At 36.8% G+C, this 20,405-nt stretch overlaps 1 protein-coding gene and 1 long non-coding RNA gene across 21 annotated transcripts in view; one reads left to right on the forward strand and one right to left on the reverse strand.

Moving 5' to 3' along the window:
• The window catches only part of LOC126910817 (uncharacterized), a 289,873-nt gene that overhangs the window by 244,468 nt on the left and 25,000 nt on the right, over positions 1-20,405 (reverse strand). The window lies entirely within an intron of this gene.
• Positions 1-20,405, forward strand: part of LOC118278387 (tensin-1) — a 96,169-nt gene that overhangs the window by 38,239 nt on the left and 37,525 nt on the right. For 14 of the 20 annotated variants that reach the window (XM_050694432.1, XM_050694422.1, XM_050694411.1 and 11 more), the window contains 2 exons: positions 6,601-6,669; positions 17,555-17,746. In XM_050694432.1, coding sequence (XP_050550389.1) covers positions 6,601-6,669; positions 17,555-17,746 — 261 coding nt within the window. Of the gene's footprint in view, positions 1-6,600; positions 6,670-11,626; positions 12,046-17,554; positions 17,747-20,405 lie in introns of those variants that run through there. The other 6 variants (XM_050694468.1, XM_050694480.1, XM_050694498.1 and 3 more) reach the window with 1 other exon arrangement.

A 20,405-nucleotide genomic window follows, 5' to 3' on the forward strand; every position in this document is an offset into this window, starting at 1 on the left:
TAAATAAACAATAGATCACTGTAATTTATCACCGAGTGTTATGTCCATTTGTCTATCTGAACGCGATCTACTAACTATCTACTAAACTCACCGAATTTTGTGTTGCTTTCATCAATAGATACATGAAGTAATAGGTATCATTACAAAGTCTCAACCTCTATTAAAAGAGGTCACTGACCTAATTAATAAGTAGTCCTTTAAAAATACATTTAAGTTTTTTATCCAAATATAAGCGTACCCTATTAGAGCTGTTTAAATTTTAAATACTTAAATACATAATCAATCAATTGTTAGATTGTTATCGTTTTTATCTTATGAAGTGTCCATGTTACATTTATTCTAGATCTCGTGTCGTAATTATAACATTTATAACAGTGCTACAAAAACATCAATGGAGCACGCCGAGTGACCCGGAACTACCAGTCAATCACACTGGCCATACGAATTCCAACCAAACCCGCGCGAAATGGACATATACACGTCGACTAGTATAACTTGATCCCTCGTGACAGCGCCACTTGCTGCCAATTAATGTCAACAATAAACGCCAATCTAGTTCCAAATTTCACTACGGACCTAGTTATACTGGCTGTTCGATTGCCCGTTCGAAATTCGAATAGTTTGAATTAAAGCATTCGTGTGCCGTTTGTGTTCGTTTGCTAATCGTCTTATGACGAGCACATTTTTTGCTCACAGCTAAGCCGTGATTCGGATAAAAAAAAAAAAATTATAATCGATTTCTTGTTAGCAGCCATTTTAACGGCTGTTAAGGTGCTGGCTCAGCCAAGTCATATTTAATTTGTAAACGTTGCACTTACTTATTGATGAGATGACATTACTCGAGTAATACCATGTATATTTGTATAAGAGGAAAAAATGACCTATCATCTGGTTTGCCTTAAAACTTAGCAAACTTCCATGTAAGTTTAATTAAAATGTATAACTAATGGAATAATAAAAGTTCATTATATTTCTATTATCCGCAAGATCTACAATAATGAGGGCTTAACTTTTATTACTGGATTATGGTAATAATAAATTAATTTACTGTTTGAAAAAAATATGATAACATCGTAATGCTACGTTGTTATAATCTTGCTAATGCAAAAATAATTCCTGGTCAGTTATGTAATTACTTGGAGATGGTGAAATAGGTGTACTATGTAAGTTTATTACATGTAATCTACACATGTACTCCGCTTGATGAGGTTCATGAAACATTAGGCGATGCAGCAGAGCGGCACAGATTCGAGTAAATAGTGTAACCACGTAAATGACAATAGAATTACCTCTGCTCTATTTCGTAAATACATATACGATTCCCATGACTAAAATTTATGACTTTCATAATGTCGGATTGCAGATAGTGGGAGTAATGATCCGAGGAGTATAATCAGCTCAACACGAGTAAGTCGGTTGGCTGTCAGACATCCATTCTTTATTGTCTTGATACCGAGTCACGTTTCGTTTTTTATTTTCTCCAAAATATTTTGGTCAGTCCCTTCACAATTTATCGCGTATCGAGTGAACGTATGAAAGTTGGACTCTGTCCGTTACTTGTAACACCTTCATTTGTGGAGACGTCTGATGTGAGATGTCATCTCGGCGAATTGAGACGTCACGTCGGCCGCTGCACGCAAACAACTTAAACACTTATTTAATCTCATGCATTTCCCTTTAAATTGTGCCTTAAATTATACTTAACGTCAGTGCACTCCTTATATGGGAGGCTTTAAAGTAATTTGAAGTGTCGCAACAGAAATCCGAAGCAATTGAAAACATATCATAAAAATGAAAAATTATTATATAAAGTACGCTTTTATGAAACGGGAACACCGGTTTCAATGTGTTTTTCTTGACATGTCAATTATTATTTGATACCTTAAAAATATTACACAGTGCTTTAAAAATGTACAAGCTCTGCATTCCTCTAGTCAAACAAGATTTTCAGGTAAATTCACAAGAGACTCGTAAACATGTTACGAAATTGGTTTGTCAGAAGAGCGCGTGAGGGCGCGGCGGTGCTCCAGAGACAGGACCACCGAGCCTCGTAATTAATAACAGCAGGCTTACAAATTGCTGCCTTCTGACACACGCCGGTAATAGGACACCCTTGCACGTTGCCCACCGGTGAACACGCCAAATTATAGGCCCCCATGAATTACCGATTGCATGACTTATGTGATTTTATTTTGTTTTCGGGAATTTATATCCAAAAATATTTTTCCTCTTCGTTTTAAAATATTCAAATTCTTTTGTTATCAGACGTCAACTTACTCAGACGATTTTATGTTGTTGTCAAACCCACGGTGTACGTTACACAAAGTGACATCAAAGACTTGGATTCCCTTTCCCAGTAAAAACCGCAGAGTTATTGATGGCAACTCTTTGATTCATCATTTGTTGATAGACGTCTAATTTTGAATGGACACGTAACCCCACAACATCTGAGAACTTCAAATGAAAATAGACTGTATAGCTTCGCCATTTCCTTATCGACCTAATAAACATAAGTAAGCGAGGTTCTGGAGTTGATCAAGCAACACAAACCGGGTCGAACGTCTCCTTCGGGACGGGAGTGTTGTTAAGGTTTATTTTTACAGCAATGCGGCATGTGAAGTGGTTAACATACGGCTTACGAGCACGTCTTCCACGCTAGTTTATTATGTTCAAGTCGGAACAAAGACAAGTCGGTTATACCATAACATAACCTAACTTTTGTAACAGTTGTTGTCTTATTAACATCGATGTAAACACTTTCATAATGAACCTCTATGGTTATTTATGTTCCTGTGTTACGATACAACATAGTTTTGTTAATTTCACACGTAACAACAAGGAACAATGCCACGTAATGAATGCAGACGTCCATTGTATGAGAATCTCATTAGTTGCGTGAGTGAAAAATGTTCGAGTGAGGTGACCGATGGCTGGTTATAAGTCACGTAGACCTGGGCGTCCTCCTTCGTTTTACCGCATATGTGATGAATTTCCTAGGCTAATGGAAAGTAATGGACGTTGGGCTCGCCCGGCCGCCCGCACTGTGAGGAAATTAACCTTATCGCAACTAGAGAAAGGGTCAACAGCTATTTTCAAGTCCGGAAGCGCTCATATCGTGAACATTGGAGCCATTTACTTTAAATGCAGAGATTAAACTGTAAGTGTGTTAGGAGTATAAAGTGTGATAATAAGTGTGTTGTGTCAGTAAACAAAAGTGTGTGGTTATGTAACTGTGATACTGAATGTGAAATAACTGTAAATTCCGAGAATCGATTAATACATTTATCGTCGCTCGTATGAAATGTAATAAAATACGAGTTATCGCAGACTTACGATCAGTTATCGCGGTATTGTTTTTGTAAGTGCTTTAACTTTGTCTATTAATTGAAACTAGTAAGTATGTTAAATGTATGATGACCATTTATGAACGTATGATGATCTTTGAAGGTCTACCTAGAACTTTAATCTTACTTGGATTTATTTAGGCACTGAAACTCAAAGTATTTCAGTAAAACAACTAAAACTATTAGGTAAGTAAGTATTAAAAATAAATGCATAAAACATGCGAGTGATTACAGTTGAATAATGGCAAACTCGTTTAAGGAATTACCACACTTATCACTTGTTCACTCTTTGGTCAAAGAATGCGTCGACACTTTCGAAGATGAGTTTTATAATTGCGACGCAATGCATGGCGGCAATCTCGCGAGATTGTGTTGTCAAGGTGGCAGCCCTGTAATTTGCAGGGTTTCTCTCTCTACATACTTAACATATATGAATTATTATGTGTTCAATGATGTTTTTACGTTATTATTTATTGTAATTTCTGAGAAATATTAAACTATAGACCTTTTTTAAAACAATTATAAAAGGTACTACCGAATCGACAATTACCAATCCGTTTTCTGTACATAATTGGAAAGGTTGTCTTATGTAATAGAATTTTCTACGTTTTCTACTACTTTCTGTTGTAATTATTGGTTTCTGGGAATATTCGTCGCTTGATAAAAGTGGTAAGGGGTGCTACGAATACTTCTTATAAAGTTCATTTGTGTAATTCATGATAGTAATTTGAAAATTCAAAATTAAGCATGTAATGTCGAAATCCTTTCTAATAATAGTGGTAATGATGACAAAAAAGGTTTATTTAAATTATTTTTCTTACCTACTAAGGCCAAATTCTAATTTTAATTTTGGAAAAGAAAAATTTTAACGCCATGTATTTAGAGTAGGTATTTCTTATCATGAACAATGTTATTGAACATCTGATGCGTTCAAAATTACTGGTTTTATCTATTGAATTGTCTGATAGGCTGGCAAGGACACAAAATGCATGGTGAAACGATGGCAAAATGAAATATTACATCCATAGTTCACGCCTTCAATTCTCTGAAAGAGAAGGCCCTTTTTGGCAGATAAGTTATGACTTACGAGTCTTATAATACGCGGGGCACAGGTTTGTCAGTCACCGAGCTCATCCATTCATCCATATAACATGGTTCTACGACTAAATTTAACATGTACTTAGAAAAAAAAACTGCCTCGTTAGTTAAGTGGTCGCAAGTGCGACTGAGGGTTTTTGGGGTTCGATTCGACCGGGTCAGGGCTTTTTTCGGTTTGCAAAGTATTATAGTGCCCAGTATATGGCAATAGGCTCACTCCATATTACATGGGACTTATAACACAAATGGTGAAAAGTGTGTGTACATTGTATACCGGTGTACCTCAATGTGCACCTCTGTCCCTTCGGGGGCAAAAGGCGTGACGTTGCTTTTAAGAAAAAAAAACATGTTACACATCTACATGCATATTGATAGAATGCATATAAAATATCATATACTACAGTTCCGTAACCAATGTATGGAACGCTGTGATGAAACGTATCAGACAATACTCACAAATTGTACCCCCGGGGTATTTTGATCCACATGGAAACAAGTAAATCCACTTTTGCGTACATTTGTGAACTATTTCCAACTTTCACTTCATTTTACCATATTCGAATGGTATGTTATTGAAGTATACGTGAGGGGAAACTTATGGGAGTTTATTTGTACTTCAACTATGTTTGGTTTCCAGTTTCTTATTTCTAGTCTTTGAAAATATGTTTTTGTTTTGCTTTATATCAGGAATATTATTGGTTATATGACTGTCTTCTTCAGTAACGAGTGGAGTTTCTTGCTCGTTCTTCTCCATTCGAAGCTACACTATGTAACGAGCATTTCGCTTCACTGACGGACTGACTGACAGACTATTTATTAACTTCTTTATTTGTTGACGTTTTAAAAGTACCTATTTATGGTTTAATTGGAATAAATGATCTGACTTTGACTTTGATAAACACAACTCTCGAATCGTCATCAACAGCTTACAGTCCATTGCTGACATCACAAAATACCAATATCATTAAACTTTTCCAAAGAATACGGTACCTCTTTTCTATCCCATACTGAAGGAAACAAAAGACATGTGCACTATCTTATCAGCCTGAAACAGGGTCGCGAAGACCATATGCAGAGTTAATCCACCCCAACCTGCTACCCCGACCTAGTTAAGACCGCGCCAGGAAACTAAATTTCACTTCATTTAGGTCGTTCTCTCGTGTCGATTATTCGGTTTTTTCTCTCTAAATTCGTTCAAGCGAGATTTTCCCTTATCTTGTTCGGATAAACGGTATTTTATTTGTTGAGGGACGCTGCCCGACTTATTGGTCTCGGTCCCAAGTTACACAGTTGCTTTTGTTTCCTCACTCCCCCCACCCTTATCATGAGAATTTATTCCCAAAATTGGGTTCGATACGAATACAAAATAAATGGATTGGAAACCATTTTACTAAAAGTTGTTTTTGTCACTTTATGCCATGTTCATGTTTATTTTAATTTTATTTAACACCTGAAGTCAAAGTCCAATCATTATATTTCAATGCAAATTACAAAGCTATAATATCTATATGATCTATGTATATAAAAATGATTCACTTAAAATTTTAGCTAAAAGTTGTGGTAAACTGTAAATATGAGCATTATACAAATAAAATAGCACAGATTTGCACACATAAATAAACATAAAACAAAAAGGAAACCAATTTCCGCGTAACTTCCCTATATAAATATAAGTTGTGTGCGGGAATCGAACCCGCGGGTTTTAATTTATTACTCTGCAGTGGCACGTAACGTTTTGGCAAGGTGAGTCCGAGACCAAGTCGCGAATACGTAGTGGCACAAGGTCGATGCGCCCTGCCCCAGGCGTAGGCAGCTCTTTCTACTACATATAACTACGTCTACGTGCCAGATGGAATGCAGATTTCGTTCCTAACACACTCTTGACCTCACCCACAATGCCATAGTTTTATTTCCTTATCTTGCGGCTAAACAAAAACAGGATCCTTATATAATTCCAAATCACGTTCGAGGAAATGAATCCACCATTTAATATTCCAAAATTGCTTATATTTTTTCGTGTTTATATTCTGCCAATTGTAAGGTACACAATAGAGGCAAATGAAATTCCGTAGCTCGCGATGGACCGAACTGAGCCTGCGAGTCTGTCCCTCGGGAACAATTGACCCATTTAATGTAGCTCGAGAAATGTTTGTTCCAGGTGGCCGGTGCCGTGGAGCTGAGCGACTCCGCCAACACCGCGCAAGTACTGGCGCAAGTACAGAACTCTGTAAGTACTCAACTTTGTAACGACATTTTTTGATTTACTGCCTCGCCGTCTTCTGCGTCCTCGTAAACACCGCGTCTCCTTATCTGCAAACAGATTCCATGTTTTAATGGCTATTAACATCGAAATACATTATCAGTCCCTATTGAAATTTTATAACTGTAATAATATAAAAATCGTCTCGCGTGTGACGTTAAATGGAGCCGTGTATGGTACGTTTAACGGATAATTGCTGGAAACACGAAATATAAATGAATTCGCTGTAATTATTACGGAAGGTATCTTCAAAGAGTTCGATCATTAACTTTCGCATATTGAGCGCTGAATGGATATGAGCTGCGAGATATGGCTGATATAAGGGCCTGTTTGGAGCAGAAATTGCTGATATTACTTCCCATCATGATTATGGGACGTGAACAAGAAAGTGGCACGACCGACGACGGGTCAAAACGTGGCTCACGCTGCTATCGACTTCATTTTCACGCCATTTGGCAAATTTTCTGTATTGAGGGCATACATACGTATCTATATCATTGCCTACGTCATTCATAGCTCTGTTAGCAATGAGTTTAAACAGGAATAGCAGACTAATAAAATTAACAAGCAATGAGTACTAAGAATTTATGTATTAGTTCCGTTTGCGAAGGTCAAGAAAACTATAATAAATTATTTGTGTTAAATATAAATTCTTGTGCTGTTACTGTTCACGTATATTTATGAAGAAGTGTGTGTTTCTCACATGTATGGTTTAGTGCAGTAAGGATTTAGAAAGCTCTAATGACAGGCCAAACATTGTCAGGTCCACGCTTGCTACATTCCGGGCTCGAGATTCCTCTTCCTGTTTGAGGTTTAAACAAACACTAACGGACAGTAAAGTTACATTTTTTAGGATTATGAGCTGAGGTCATGGGAACTGTTATATTTACTCAAATATGAAAACTCTTCTGAGTATGTTAATAAAACAATGTTAAGCAGTAATTTGCAAGACGCAAAGTTTTAAAGACTTGTTTTTGTAAACCTCGTTTGTCGGATAAAAGACATCTCGCGCTCGATTTATAAGTTGGGTAAAGTAGTATTAGGTATTTCTGAATTTCCACATTTTCATGCAGTGTGTATTATGCAAATAAATATTTATTTATAAATATTCTTTAACTATATATCTAATTATTTATTTATTTACAGTTTGTAAAACGTTTTACCTATAATTACTAATATAATTTTCCTACCTTTGTTTTTCTAGTTACAAAACTTTTTAAAAGTTATAAAAACGTGATCTATGTGTAGTATAAAGATCAGATTAACTCTTCGTTAACCCGATCATGTAAATAAACTTAAGACGCGTAGATTCTAAGAAATTATGGAGATCAATAGATAATCCTTAGAGATAATATTTACTTATTCGCGATAAATATGTTAATTTATGTATGTTACCTTACAAGGTGTGTAGCATACTAATATGTTATTGCAAATATATAGCTACTTACTTATGACGTAATATTGTAATAATAATTACCTGCTTATACTCATTAACTATCTCATTGGTTAATGGGTTGCAAGTGCTACTACCGACTAATAGGACTCGCGGTTGATCTCTGGATAGGGCAAGACCTATTATTATAATAATATATGTTATCTAGCACGGAGTTTGGAATTGTGTTCGCTATTTGACAATTTAAGGTAGACTCTATAGAAAACTGGGAACCCCTTATTTTTGAAGTCGGTTTAAAATTGGGAATGTCATTACATGACATAATTGCACCTCTGTCTACCCTTCGTAGATTAAGCCGTGACCTTCTGTTATGTTTTATTTACCGTAAGTTCAGTGATCATCGCTTCATTAGTACGATCTCTGAGTAACCTTGGGGTTGATTAGCGTGTCGCATCATCAGGTTGTCGGCTGCGTATTGTTAACAGTTCATGAAACTGAAATTTTCAGTGATATTCAGCCCTAAAACTATTTCTTTCTTGGCCAGTCAAATTAATGGACTTTTATGGCTTTCTATCTATGAACTGATAATAAAACCTGCTTTCGCCTTTTTGAGAAAAATGAGCGAAGTTCTATTGTGATATTTTTTTTGGATGAAAAATCAGCTTATTGCTTTGCAAGAAACATTTTAAAACTGATGACGTCATAGTTCATTTTGTGCACTATGACATCACAGATGATGCTGATATCATCTGGTCAGGTCTCAGGAATGACCTTTACTTTTGCTATCAAATTATAACTTTGATAGCTGTTTCTGTCTATTTATAATATTTGTATCATCGATTTAACAGATATATCCTTAATTTTTGAGAAACTACGAGTATATATAAGTATAGACAGTAGGAACTTTTATATAAATCTTATGGAAAATAATTATTCACGGTCTGTTTCACATGTACAGGCCTATCAGCCACAAATCATCAGAATGGTCTGTACAGAACTATCTGGCAGACCTTCCAGATATAACTTTACTAAGGGCCACGAATATCAGGTCATAAGATAAACGAGGGTCACAGAAAATTTTTCTCCATTACACCCAGAAAAGGGCAAAGTGCTTTATATATCAAAATTTCAACCAATTCACTGAGGAACCCAATTTGAAGTCGTTTTAGCTGTTATTGCAGTTGTTAAATGTAAAGTGAAATAAATTGCCGATTCCCTCGAGGCCTCAGCTCTTGAAATCAATTAACCATTATTTGCCGTTCATAATGGTCCGAGATCCCAGAGCTGTCAGACATATCTTATTTTTACAAGCATTTAACCTTCGGCTTACAGTAGTCTTGTATGTACTTTTTAATGCCTTAATGTTTGTAAAGCTTGCCGAGTGACACCAGCGCAGGTACCAGGTGAGAAAGGTAACTAAAAATTAGACTCATTTAACTTAAATTTTTATGTCTGATTTTTATATATGTTTTGTAGAATATTACTCTGAAATCATATTTAAAAAATCAGACATTTTCCATGGACCAAAACTTTTATCAGACGCTATAAAGCTCTAAAAAATAGTGCGCCTTACAAAATTGTAATAGCAATATATGTGAGGTTGGAGAGAAATATCTTTTCGGCAAAGCATTAGCACATTTGTAACATTCACGATGGTAATCACGTTCGTGCAAATTATCTGGTAAAACTATGATGATTTGATGATTTGACAGACGGCTTAAAGCTCTAAAAAATAGTGCGCCGTACAAAATTGTAATAGCAATATATGGTGCCCCTGTAATGCAAAACAGTAGTACAAATCATCATAGTTTTACCAGATAATTTGCACGAACGTGATTACCATCGTGAATGTTACAAATGTGCTACTGCTTTGCCGAAAAGATATTTCTCTCCAACCTCACATATATTGCTATTACAATTTTGTAAGGCGCACTATTTTTTAGAGCTTTATAGCGTCTGATAAAAGTTTTGGTCCATGGAAAATGTCTGATTTTTTTAATATGATTTCAGAGTAATATTCTACAAAACATATATAAAAATCAGACATAAAAATTTAAGTTAAGTTAGTCTAATTTTTAGTTACCTTTCTCACCTGGTACCTGCGCTGGTGTCACTCGGCAAGCTTTACAAACATTAAGGCATTAAAAAGTACATACAAGACTACTGTAAGCCGAAGGTTAAATGCTTGTAAAAATAAGATATGTCTGACAGCTCTGGGATCTCGCTCTATAATGAAATATCTGGAGTCTCGTCTAAATGTCAATTAGTTGAATATTCGTAAATTGTAGCTTGTAAATGACCTACATTTACAAGCCTACTGGATCTCGAGTATATGTATAGAGTGGAGTATCATTTAAAATATTACGTAAGTTGGTATTTTCTGCTTTTATGAAGCGCTGAATAATAATTTTCGACTAGAAAATTTTGCTTAACTTTGGACAGTAATTAAAAAGAATATCGAGGAGGTGTTAAATGATGCTGATACATAGGAACAGAAAGATTGAATTGGTAAATGGATGAAAAAAAAACCGTATAAGAAAAGGCTATAATTGATTAACAGAACGAAAATGAAAGTCCTCTTAAACGTGAACATGATTTGAAGATAAGACATTTAAATGAATTAAGTGATGCTCAAACCTTTTAGTGAAAGGCGTGAAATTGCCCTTATTATAATTATAATAATGATAACGGTTGTTTGCAAAAGGTACTTTTTGTATTAAACAAACATTAATAACAGGTAGACAGTCTTAAATTCTAGTTTATTCAAATATTTGCTCTATTTATTAGGCATATGTACGTAGTAACAAAAACTGTTACACGCATGACTGCTACAATAAAAATGTGTGATTAATTAGCGGCCAACAAAGAAAACGATTCTTAGAATCATCTCAAAACAACCCAAACCACTAGTCAGCGCGGTTTGAAGGAATGCAGGGTACCTCTACCTACTCCCTAATTATATCCTTACACATTTTTGTAAGTTGGGGCATTGGTACGAGTATATTATGTACATATTTGCACAAACATACCAACATGGTGAAGTCTTTAATTCATTCACCCTACTCAAAACTACAATTTGTTATAGTGTCCGGGGGACCAGTACGTTTCATGTAATTGACATCTGTCAAACAGAACTAGCTTAGCCGCTCCTATTTTAGTATTGTTTATGGTAACAGCGGATGCTGCTCAATTTCACGCGCAAGTCACGTCCATAGTCAAATGAAATCTGATATCAGTACATGGAGAAGGTATCTCCATTACTTTATCTTACAACTTTGTAGGTCAGTTTACGATAACATTTTATCTACAGTGTTATTTACCCGTAGTCTATCTTTGCATAAGATTTAGATGCCTTTTTGGGCTAACCAAATAAGCAAAGTTCTATGATCTTTGATTTATGAAAGGTTTTAATAGGCAGTGATGAAGATAAATATGTAAACATTGGGGGGCGGTTAGTTGACACGTCTGGTACGGTGTGAAGGTGACGCGCGGTGGCGGGCGCGCCCGCGCGACTCTGCGGCAGCGCTGGCCCAGCGCGCGGACAGTGCGCGACGTGCCCGCGACCTGCTCGCACCGCATACCACGGACATGCGCCGCGCCCGACCACTCTAACTATCCACGCGCGACTCAATGGCGCGAAAATAGGCAGTTTACGCGGTTTTGTATAAAATCGCGGCTAACTCGCCCGAGTGTTGTAGTGATGACTGTTTTCTTTGGGCAGTCAAAGAGAATTTGTTAGAATATATTTTAGTGTGTCGTGAAAATAAAGTTTAAAGTTACGGTCACGTAACTTACTTGTAATGAGTTAGTAACGCGTTGGACACGCGCAGTGACACCCAGGATAAGCCGGCGTCCACTGCGCTAAGATGAAGTTGTTCAAGAGGAGGCTGTCGTTCAGCACAGATAAACGGAAACAGGTTCCTCTCGCAGACGATCCCTTTGAACACGAGGTACTTAACAGACCCATGTCGCATGACTCTACATCTTGTAGATACCACTAAGTACTCGTACGCATTAGATACTGTATAAACAGCTGACATCATAACTAACTGGCAGCATCCTTGTACAATATAATAAGCGATATGTATGTAGATAGGCACGCTACTTTATTATTTAGTTAACGGTTCACCTTCGCTACAATAGCCTCATTCTTTGTTGATAACGATAGCGGACCGGAAATTTAGTAGAGAATGAATCGTATCGTAGTATTTCTTGAATTACTTTTAGTTTGTTTCAAATATCGTGGATGTACTTAATTGATAAGCGTTGTATAAGCGTGTTCTGAGCCACAAGTAAGTGCGCTTTAGCAAAGTAAATTGAAAGGCAAGGTTATCTTATCAGACGGGGGCCGCGGCTCGCGGCTCGCGACGGAGCGCTCCACCGCGTTAGACACTTGCAATTCAATTCTGCGAATCGAAAATGTATGGCTTCTAGCGTCCGCACTTCACTCTCGATGTTTTAAACTGACTGATACGCAGTACAAGCAAAATACTCAACACTTACATAATAGAAATCTTTACTAACACATATTTTATCGAACACAGCTGAGTACAGAGGCCTCTGTTATCTAAAACCTACTTAATACTATTTACTTTAGGTAATATCTTCGATCGAGTCGTGGACATAACGCCAATCACAATCAAACACAGACTATTAAACTGCTCAGAACTCCACAGTGATACCTAACGTTGAACGTTGTTAATTATATACTAATGAGAGACACCAATTTTTTTGTGAACCAGTGTGCGCAGTGCGCAGTCATCCACTGGAACAAAAACATAATAAACAAATTAAATTCGCAACCTTCATGAATTTATGCCAAAAACTGACGAATGTTTCTGGTTTTGTTTTATCTTAGATCTTTGTAATGCTAATGTTAAAACCTAAGGCATTTATGATCTCATTACTACCAGCATACATACGAACACAAGGAGTTATTTATACAGATGGTAAAATCTGCTCCTCAATGCCAAACGTTAATAAACACAGAACACATGAGCACTTAGAGACACATTGTTGTTCGTAAGTAGACTAGGATAGGTACGATTGTCTGGCGTGTGTAGGACCTTAATGAGGGTCTGACCTGAGTGTAGTTAAACTTTAAGGTCGTAGATGGCATGGCAGGATAATAGTGAAGTAGAGAAACCCGGGAAGGTAGTGTGGTTGTAAGTCGCAATCAGCGCGCGCAATCTTAGTGCTAATGTGCCGCGGCCATCTGTCCTTGGCCCCTGTAGTTACGTGATCAACTTGCAGTGGTATCGCACTAATAGCGAGTTTGTAGTTCACTTTGTATTCCTATTTAAGTGCAATTGTTTGCCAAGTTAATGGAAGTGGAGGTTTTAGAAAACAGGAAACTGTTTGTAGTTTCGTTTAATGCTTTTGATCTTTAAATTCTATGAGGTTTACTATCATTTGCTTTACTCTCTCATTAGCAAGAAACGTTAATATAATTCCTAATCAGATTTGCGTTGTTATTTTCCATAAACATAAATTTTACTATACCCAGTCAAATTGTCACGTTTAGGAAAACATTCAATACCCACTTAATACTAGCAATAAATCGATCTAAATACCTCGTTAGGTACTATTATCTCAGTATTGTACCTAGTGCTTATAAGCCTGGAGCATATTGTCCACTTGTTAGAAATAATTGAACGGAGTTATGAGTAATTATTAATTCACGTTGATTGACAAACGACTCTAGTTTGTTCCACTTTGGAATTCCTGCGGTTCTGTTTGTGACCCTGGATAGCTTTTTATGTGGTTAGAATGTAGAATAGAATTTAATGCGAATAAATATTTTTTAAAGCCAGATAGAAAGAAAACAATGGTACGGTTACTCTTTATGAACCTATTTATGGGTCGTTTTATTTTACTTACGAATATTAAATAAAATAAATATCTTACTGTTTATAATTGTTTTCTCTAAAAAATCGTTACTAGGAATAGTTTAAGTAATCATTAAATGTCTTTGAGTGCGGCAGTTGAGCAATATTTTAAGTATTTAAATCTAAACTCATCTATTGCATAATATAGAATTTAGGCATTAAACTTGAAAATTGTAAATATTAGATATTAGTTTCAGTAGGTTGCAAATTATTATATAAATAAAACCGTTTAATATTAGAAGTCGGCTATTAAATGGGGTTTGTGTTTGTTTTTCTGTCACGTCCCAACAAGTAGTATTCCATAAAACGCTATTACCGTATATCCATATATTTCGGTAAGAATGTTACTGTAAACACTATCCAACGAGTTCTCGAAGAAACAATGTTTCTTGTTTACTACAAACTACAATCAATCACCGCTACTTCCATCTCTGTGCGAACGGCGTGGGCGCAGCGTCATTTAGAATTTTAACCATTTCTAATACCCACGTATCACTAGATGCAAGTAGGTACACACGTACTTACGATTTCTCCGAAGAAAGAAGTCGAGTCAACATTTGTACATGCGTACTACGTATTTGGTAATGCAAATGTGCTGGAATTTCCTTCTATAAACAGCTGGCCGAAACTTCTAATACTAATCTATACTAACTAATATAATAAAGCTGAGGAGTTTGTTTGTTTGAACGCGCTAATCTTCGGTAGTACTGGTCTTATTTGAATAATTATTTCTGTGTTGGATGGTGCATTTATCGAAGAAGGAACCGAGTATTGGGATGAAAATTTTATAAATACGAAATTAAATCACAGCGCTGACTCTTCTTTACGCCTAAACTAATGTACCGATTTGAATAATTTATTTTTATATTGGATAGCGCATTTATCGAGGAAAGCTACGAAACATCACGTAATGATCAATAAGAACCGAACAGAGCGGGTGAAACCGCGCAGAATTAATAGTAGCTTTAAATAATAAAACCATACGTAATTTAATATTAAATTCATAATTTTGAACTTCAGCCAATTCATATCATACGCCTTTGGACTTCCTAATTCCAATGTTGTCGCTGTTATCAGAAACGAATTAAGAAACAATACGTGTATCTACAGAATTTATGATATAATGTGTCAATGATAGCGATATGGATGTTAAAGTATCTAACTGGATTAAAAAATATCGATTGATCGAAATAGGTACACGTTTTGTAAAACATAATACAACAGTAAGGTTAACCTATAAAGTCATCGTTGCTTCAGTTTAAAAAACATGGTTAGGTAGGTACTTGTAACTATCAAGGAAGGATAGAGAGGTTAACAAGAAGCGTGGATAACTTTATTAATTCCTCTATTTGGCTTATCGGGCCGATACGTGTTGAAAGTAACGAAATGTTAAGTGTATGCGCCCACGCCGGCTCGGGAACACGGGCCAGTGTGTCGAGTTGCATTCAACACTCGCATCATCTCACGTGGGATGCTTACTATCTTATCTCCCTGCTGGTTAATCCGAGGTGCTATTTTCACACAATGTAGAGCGGAGATTTTGAAATGCAACCAATTTACAGCTTCTTATAAATTACACATTGTTTGTGGCTATTACAAAACAGCGCCATTCGTGTATCTCTGGTTATTTTTATATCGCGCATGCCGAGCGCAAGCGCCACGGACAACGTTTACAAATGCACATAAACGCGCGATGCACGACTTGTTTGAAATATATTATTTAACACTGCTTACGTGCACAGGTTTTGATCGGACATAAATAACGTCACCGACAAAAATATTTTTTCTTGATCAATATATTATAATATGTAATTTCCTGGATGAAAATGCTGATTTTAAATATAAGTTAGGAGGCAATCTATCAATATTCGGGGTAATGAAAGGCGTCGCGTTCACGTTATCAAGCGACCATTATTCAATTTCACCCCAATTAAATGGATGGCTCTCGAAACGTTTGGCACATAAATCAATCGGGTTGAAAGCGTAGCATTAAACCAACACACGTGTAGTCATCAGGTAGGTATGTAAGTTGATACTATCTCAATGTACCTACGTACTCAGTGATTAGAGCATTAGAATAGAACTAATCATTTCCATTCGATTCTAAAATAATACGACGCAAAAACTGTCTAAGGGAATCTTACAGTCGATGATGTCACGACCAGATGCTTTTCTAAACCACTGAACCGTTTAGTTTTATTAGTCATCAACCCTCTCCTCATTCTGGTCCATATTCCAATAAAGAAGTGATTCAAGCTTGCCAACATGTCGGCAGCCAATCAAATCGTATATTTCACTCACCACTACCAGAAAAACGTTAATAGTTCAGGCGATTGATGCAATTATTTTGACGGTGTCGACCGCAATTGCTGCGATTAAAAATTGAGCTGGCGTCTTGGCGTCGTACACACTTTGATTACATACTGTCAAACATAAATCGGGAACCGATCACTTTGTTTGCGGACTTCCTAGAGATACGATTTCGGTAGTGTGTCATTAGGTTACCTAGACGACGTGCCTAGCGCCTTTTAAGATTTGTTATAGTCGATATCCTGTGCCTACCGCTTTATGTATTACAAAGATGTCTTGTTGAGAAACCCCGAACGTGATCAGAATACAAAGGTTCTTATATCGTTACGGAACCAATCAGTAAATCTAATAAATAATCGATGCTATTATGCACCGGCCTTTGCTTAACCAATCACATTTATTGACGTATGAAACAATCTTAGTATGATTACTGACTAGTCTACAATTTGTGCTAATTTCGTACTTTGTTTGCGCATAATTTATGTATCAGGAACATGGATATTTCCATTCCATTTATTCGGTTTAAGATTTCCTAACACATCAATCAGTTTTTCAATCTTCTATTTGTGTTTCTTCAGCCAAAATATCAACCGAATTTGACTTAATGACATCAGTGTTGATCATTCATCCGTAACTGAATGGGCGCCATTAGTTAGACCCATTGTCAAATATTCTAGCATCTGACAGCGCTCACTGTCTGGCTACACAAAAGGAACAATACCGGTGTTTAGATGCTAGGTCTAAAACGGTTTCCTAACTGGTTTTTCTTGCTATTTATGATTGGCCTTTCAAATATCTCCTCAAATAAAATAGCGTGTCTGAAGAATGAATAGATTCGCGACAGTGGCGGTTTGTTTGGGCTTCAACTCGGATTCGAAAGCTTTTGTTAGTTCACAGGAGCCACGAGACTTCGTAAGCTTGACGACAATACCACGACTTCGCGTGCCTGCGTGTCTAAACACTTATATCGGCTCTTGCAATAACTCACTCGCGACAACGATCAATTTCATTACTTTCCTGCGATCCTACCGTTACTATGCGAATCATTTTGAAAATGCGAAGTCACGATAGCGAAAGATTCTAATATGGTAGGTTTGGCTAGTAGTCTGTTGGAAAATGCTTTTGGTGGTAAATGAAAATTTAGGTACAACGTACACATGATATCGACAGATTAAGTAGTCTTATTTTCCATTTTGTTTTCCCTTATCACGTTTTCAATTTACCTTTTTCGGTTAAATTTAATGCTTCATTCGTTTAACAGGACAGAGCACGCTTTTCGGACACGAGCTGGCAAATCCATCGGACGTGGATGCGCAATGGCGACCCTCTACCGTTGTCGCCCACCCCATCAAGATCGCTACCCGCTCCCGTCACCGCTCCGCCGCCCGCTCCATCGGTGTCAGCGTCCGTGACCTTACGCTCGGAACAGAACGGCATCTACGACACGATTACGGTAAGTTGAGTTATTGCTCATCAATATTTTAAGTGTGATTGATATAGGTAAGTAAAAATTACAAAACCCCCAAGCTTATAATCGTGTGTGGATTGCGGATAGTCCAAGTTTTAATTTGTAAATAGAAGTTTGTTCAGATATATATTTATGAACTCTTGCGATAGGAATGAAACGCATTTACCTCTACTTACATTTCTAAACTATGTATTTACTGAAGTATTGTAAAGTTACTATTTTGATACTATAGAGTTCAATGAACTGAGTTCTAAGGAAAATTATCCACGCAGTCTTTTTAAACCTAAGCGTAGCAAATAAGTGACGTATGTTTACGGTGAAGATTTACAACTTTACCAAATTAGTGTTTGAATTGCCTTAAAATTCTTTTTGTAGGTAACAGCATCAGAGTTCAACGACCAGCAATCAGAATTAATTTTATCTTTTTACATACATTTCATACTCTCTGTCTATATTTTTATCAAAGATAGTAGTTAAAATAATCATGGAGATAAGTGATCAACGTGTTACTTAAATGTGAGAAAAATAGAGAAGCTATTCATTAGGCGTCGATCGATCTCGGACGAATTATTAGAGGCTATCAGTATATTCATGCTTATTATCTATCTAATATTTGTTTACTTAATACTTATCTGTCTCGAGTACAGTGCAGTGTGTCATGTAGCTACATGTTTATCTGCAATTATCTCGAGAGGTAAGTAATTGAGGAAACTTCTAACCATTTATCAAAAGTTCGTGGGTTAACGTGTGTTTACTCTGTTTCGATGCGATGTTCTTGTAATTAAGCAGTCGTGAGGCTAGTGACGGATGTATCTGTGAACAATTTTATTAAGATACAAAATTGATTCGAATGAGCGGGTATGCGGACGTAGTATTAACCCGTCAAACGGCACCGCGGCGCGCTACGAGTTCTGCGCGCACGTTCGTACACGACAGCGACATAGAAACTGAACCTCGGCTTTCGAACTATAGATTTGCATTAACTGGTCATAAATCATAATCTGCCGGGCGCGGGGCGGCGGCCCAGGGCTCCAGCGAGTGGCTCAGAGCCGTACTCACGAGCCGCGAGTTCCTGTTGTTTCGCTAATGTACCTTTGTGCTCGCACGCTCGTAAAATAAGGGTTAGTGGCCGGAGACCACCGCCCGCTGTCACTAAACTCCACTGTTATAAGTTACCGGCATTTTATTTTCAGTTAGACAAGCAGTCAGAGCACGTTTAAGCACACTGTAACACTTAATACTTATGTGTCTATTACAGTAATGTTACACGTTCACACCTACAAACTTGAGTCTATAAGGAAGTAACGATTGCACGCCAAATAGCTGTCAATGAAAGGCAGATCAGTATTTCTGAAACAGCTTAACATCGTAAGAAGATATAGAAATGGTTATTGTCGTGAATTAACAATTTTTAGTGTTATGCAGAGGGTCTACAATGGGAGAACTAGGCCGGATGTAGAGGCCATTAATAAATACGAGTGCTGTAGGGACACCATAGAACATAGCTATTTGTTTCCCCTGACCGGCCTGCGCCCACGCGGCCCCGCTCCGGTTCCGTACTAAACTATTTTCACTTATTATTGAGTATTGTTCACATTTAAGTGGTTATTGTTGGGAGTTAGGCGAAAATTAGAAATGTAAGAAATCGTATTTCATTGCAACATTCATTCGTCTCTCCCGGGAACGGAATTGAATTGCAATATGTGTGCTTGTTTTGTAAGCGTGTGCCCAGGGTTGGTACAACGATTTTATTTTTGAATAAATACATGACGTAATGTCTGATTGTATCTGCATTCTGAGATAAATCTAAGGTGCTATTAATAACAATACCGAGTCAAGCTCAAGCAGCAACGTTTAGCAATCGACAGTGAGTCACAATTTTGGAATATATCCCGAGTGTGTTCACTGTTCAGTACCTAGAACTCCATTAATCTGTGTAGTTTATTAGACATTGAAGTACTTAGTACTATAAATCATGTGCCAACCTTGTAATTATAATGAGACCTAGTAATTACTGAGAACGTTATTTGTAATAAGTACTATGATAGCCATTTTAATTAAGTTATAAATCTATGGAGTTTGTTAGGTTTGATGTTATTGCTGTATCGGTACTATTAAGTACTAATTGATTAAGTTTCCGTTAGTCTTATTGACGAATATTTCACATGTTTTCCATACGTTTATATAAGTAACTTAGATATTACGAAACAGGCCCGCAACTACTATAAAATCATCTTACTACAAAAGTAAATCAGATCCTTAAATTACAGTGATTTTTCTTCACCAACATTTACGTAATAAAAGTTCAAGGGTTGCGCTGTCACGACCTCTCTATAGAAATTGCCCCCCAAAGGTCGTTTATGACAATTTCCTGCGCAGTAAGTGGTGGCCTCGGGGTAGTTCCCGGCTAATGGGATAATTGTACTCGGCAATAATTGATGAGCCACCGCTGCCACCTTCCGTCAGTAATGGTCCTGTTCCTTCATCAGATGCTTGTGAATAGGAACATTAATTTGCTCATTAACTTGTTATTGTTCTACTTGATAATGAACTATGTTTACGGGACGATTGGATGTTTCAATCGCGTAATGGTTTTACTTAGAAAAATCATTTGATGTAAAAGTTCTTATTGTGTAAATTAAAA

This window comes from Spodoptera frugiperda, chromosome 1, assembly GCF_023101765.2.
Source record: "Spodoptera frugiperda isolate SF20-4 chromosome 1, AGI-APGP_CSIRO_Sfru_2.0, whole genome shotgun sequence".
NCBI classification, from domain to species: domain Eukaryota; kingdom Metazoa; phylum Arthropoda; class Insecta; order Lepidoptera; family Noctuidae; genus Spodoptera; species Spodoptera frugiperda.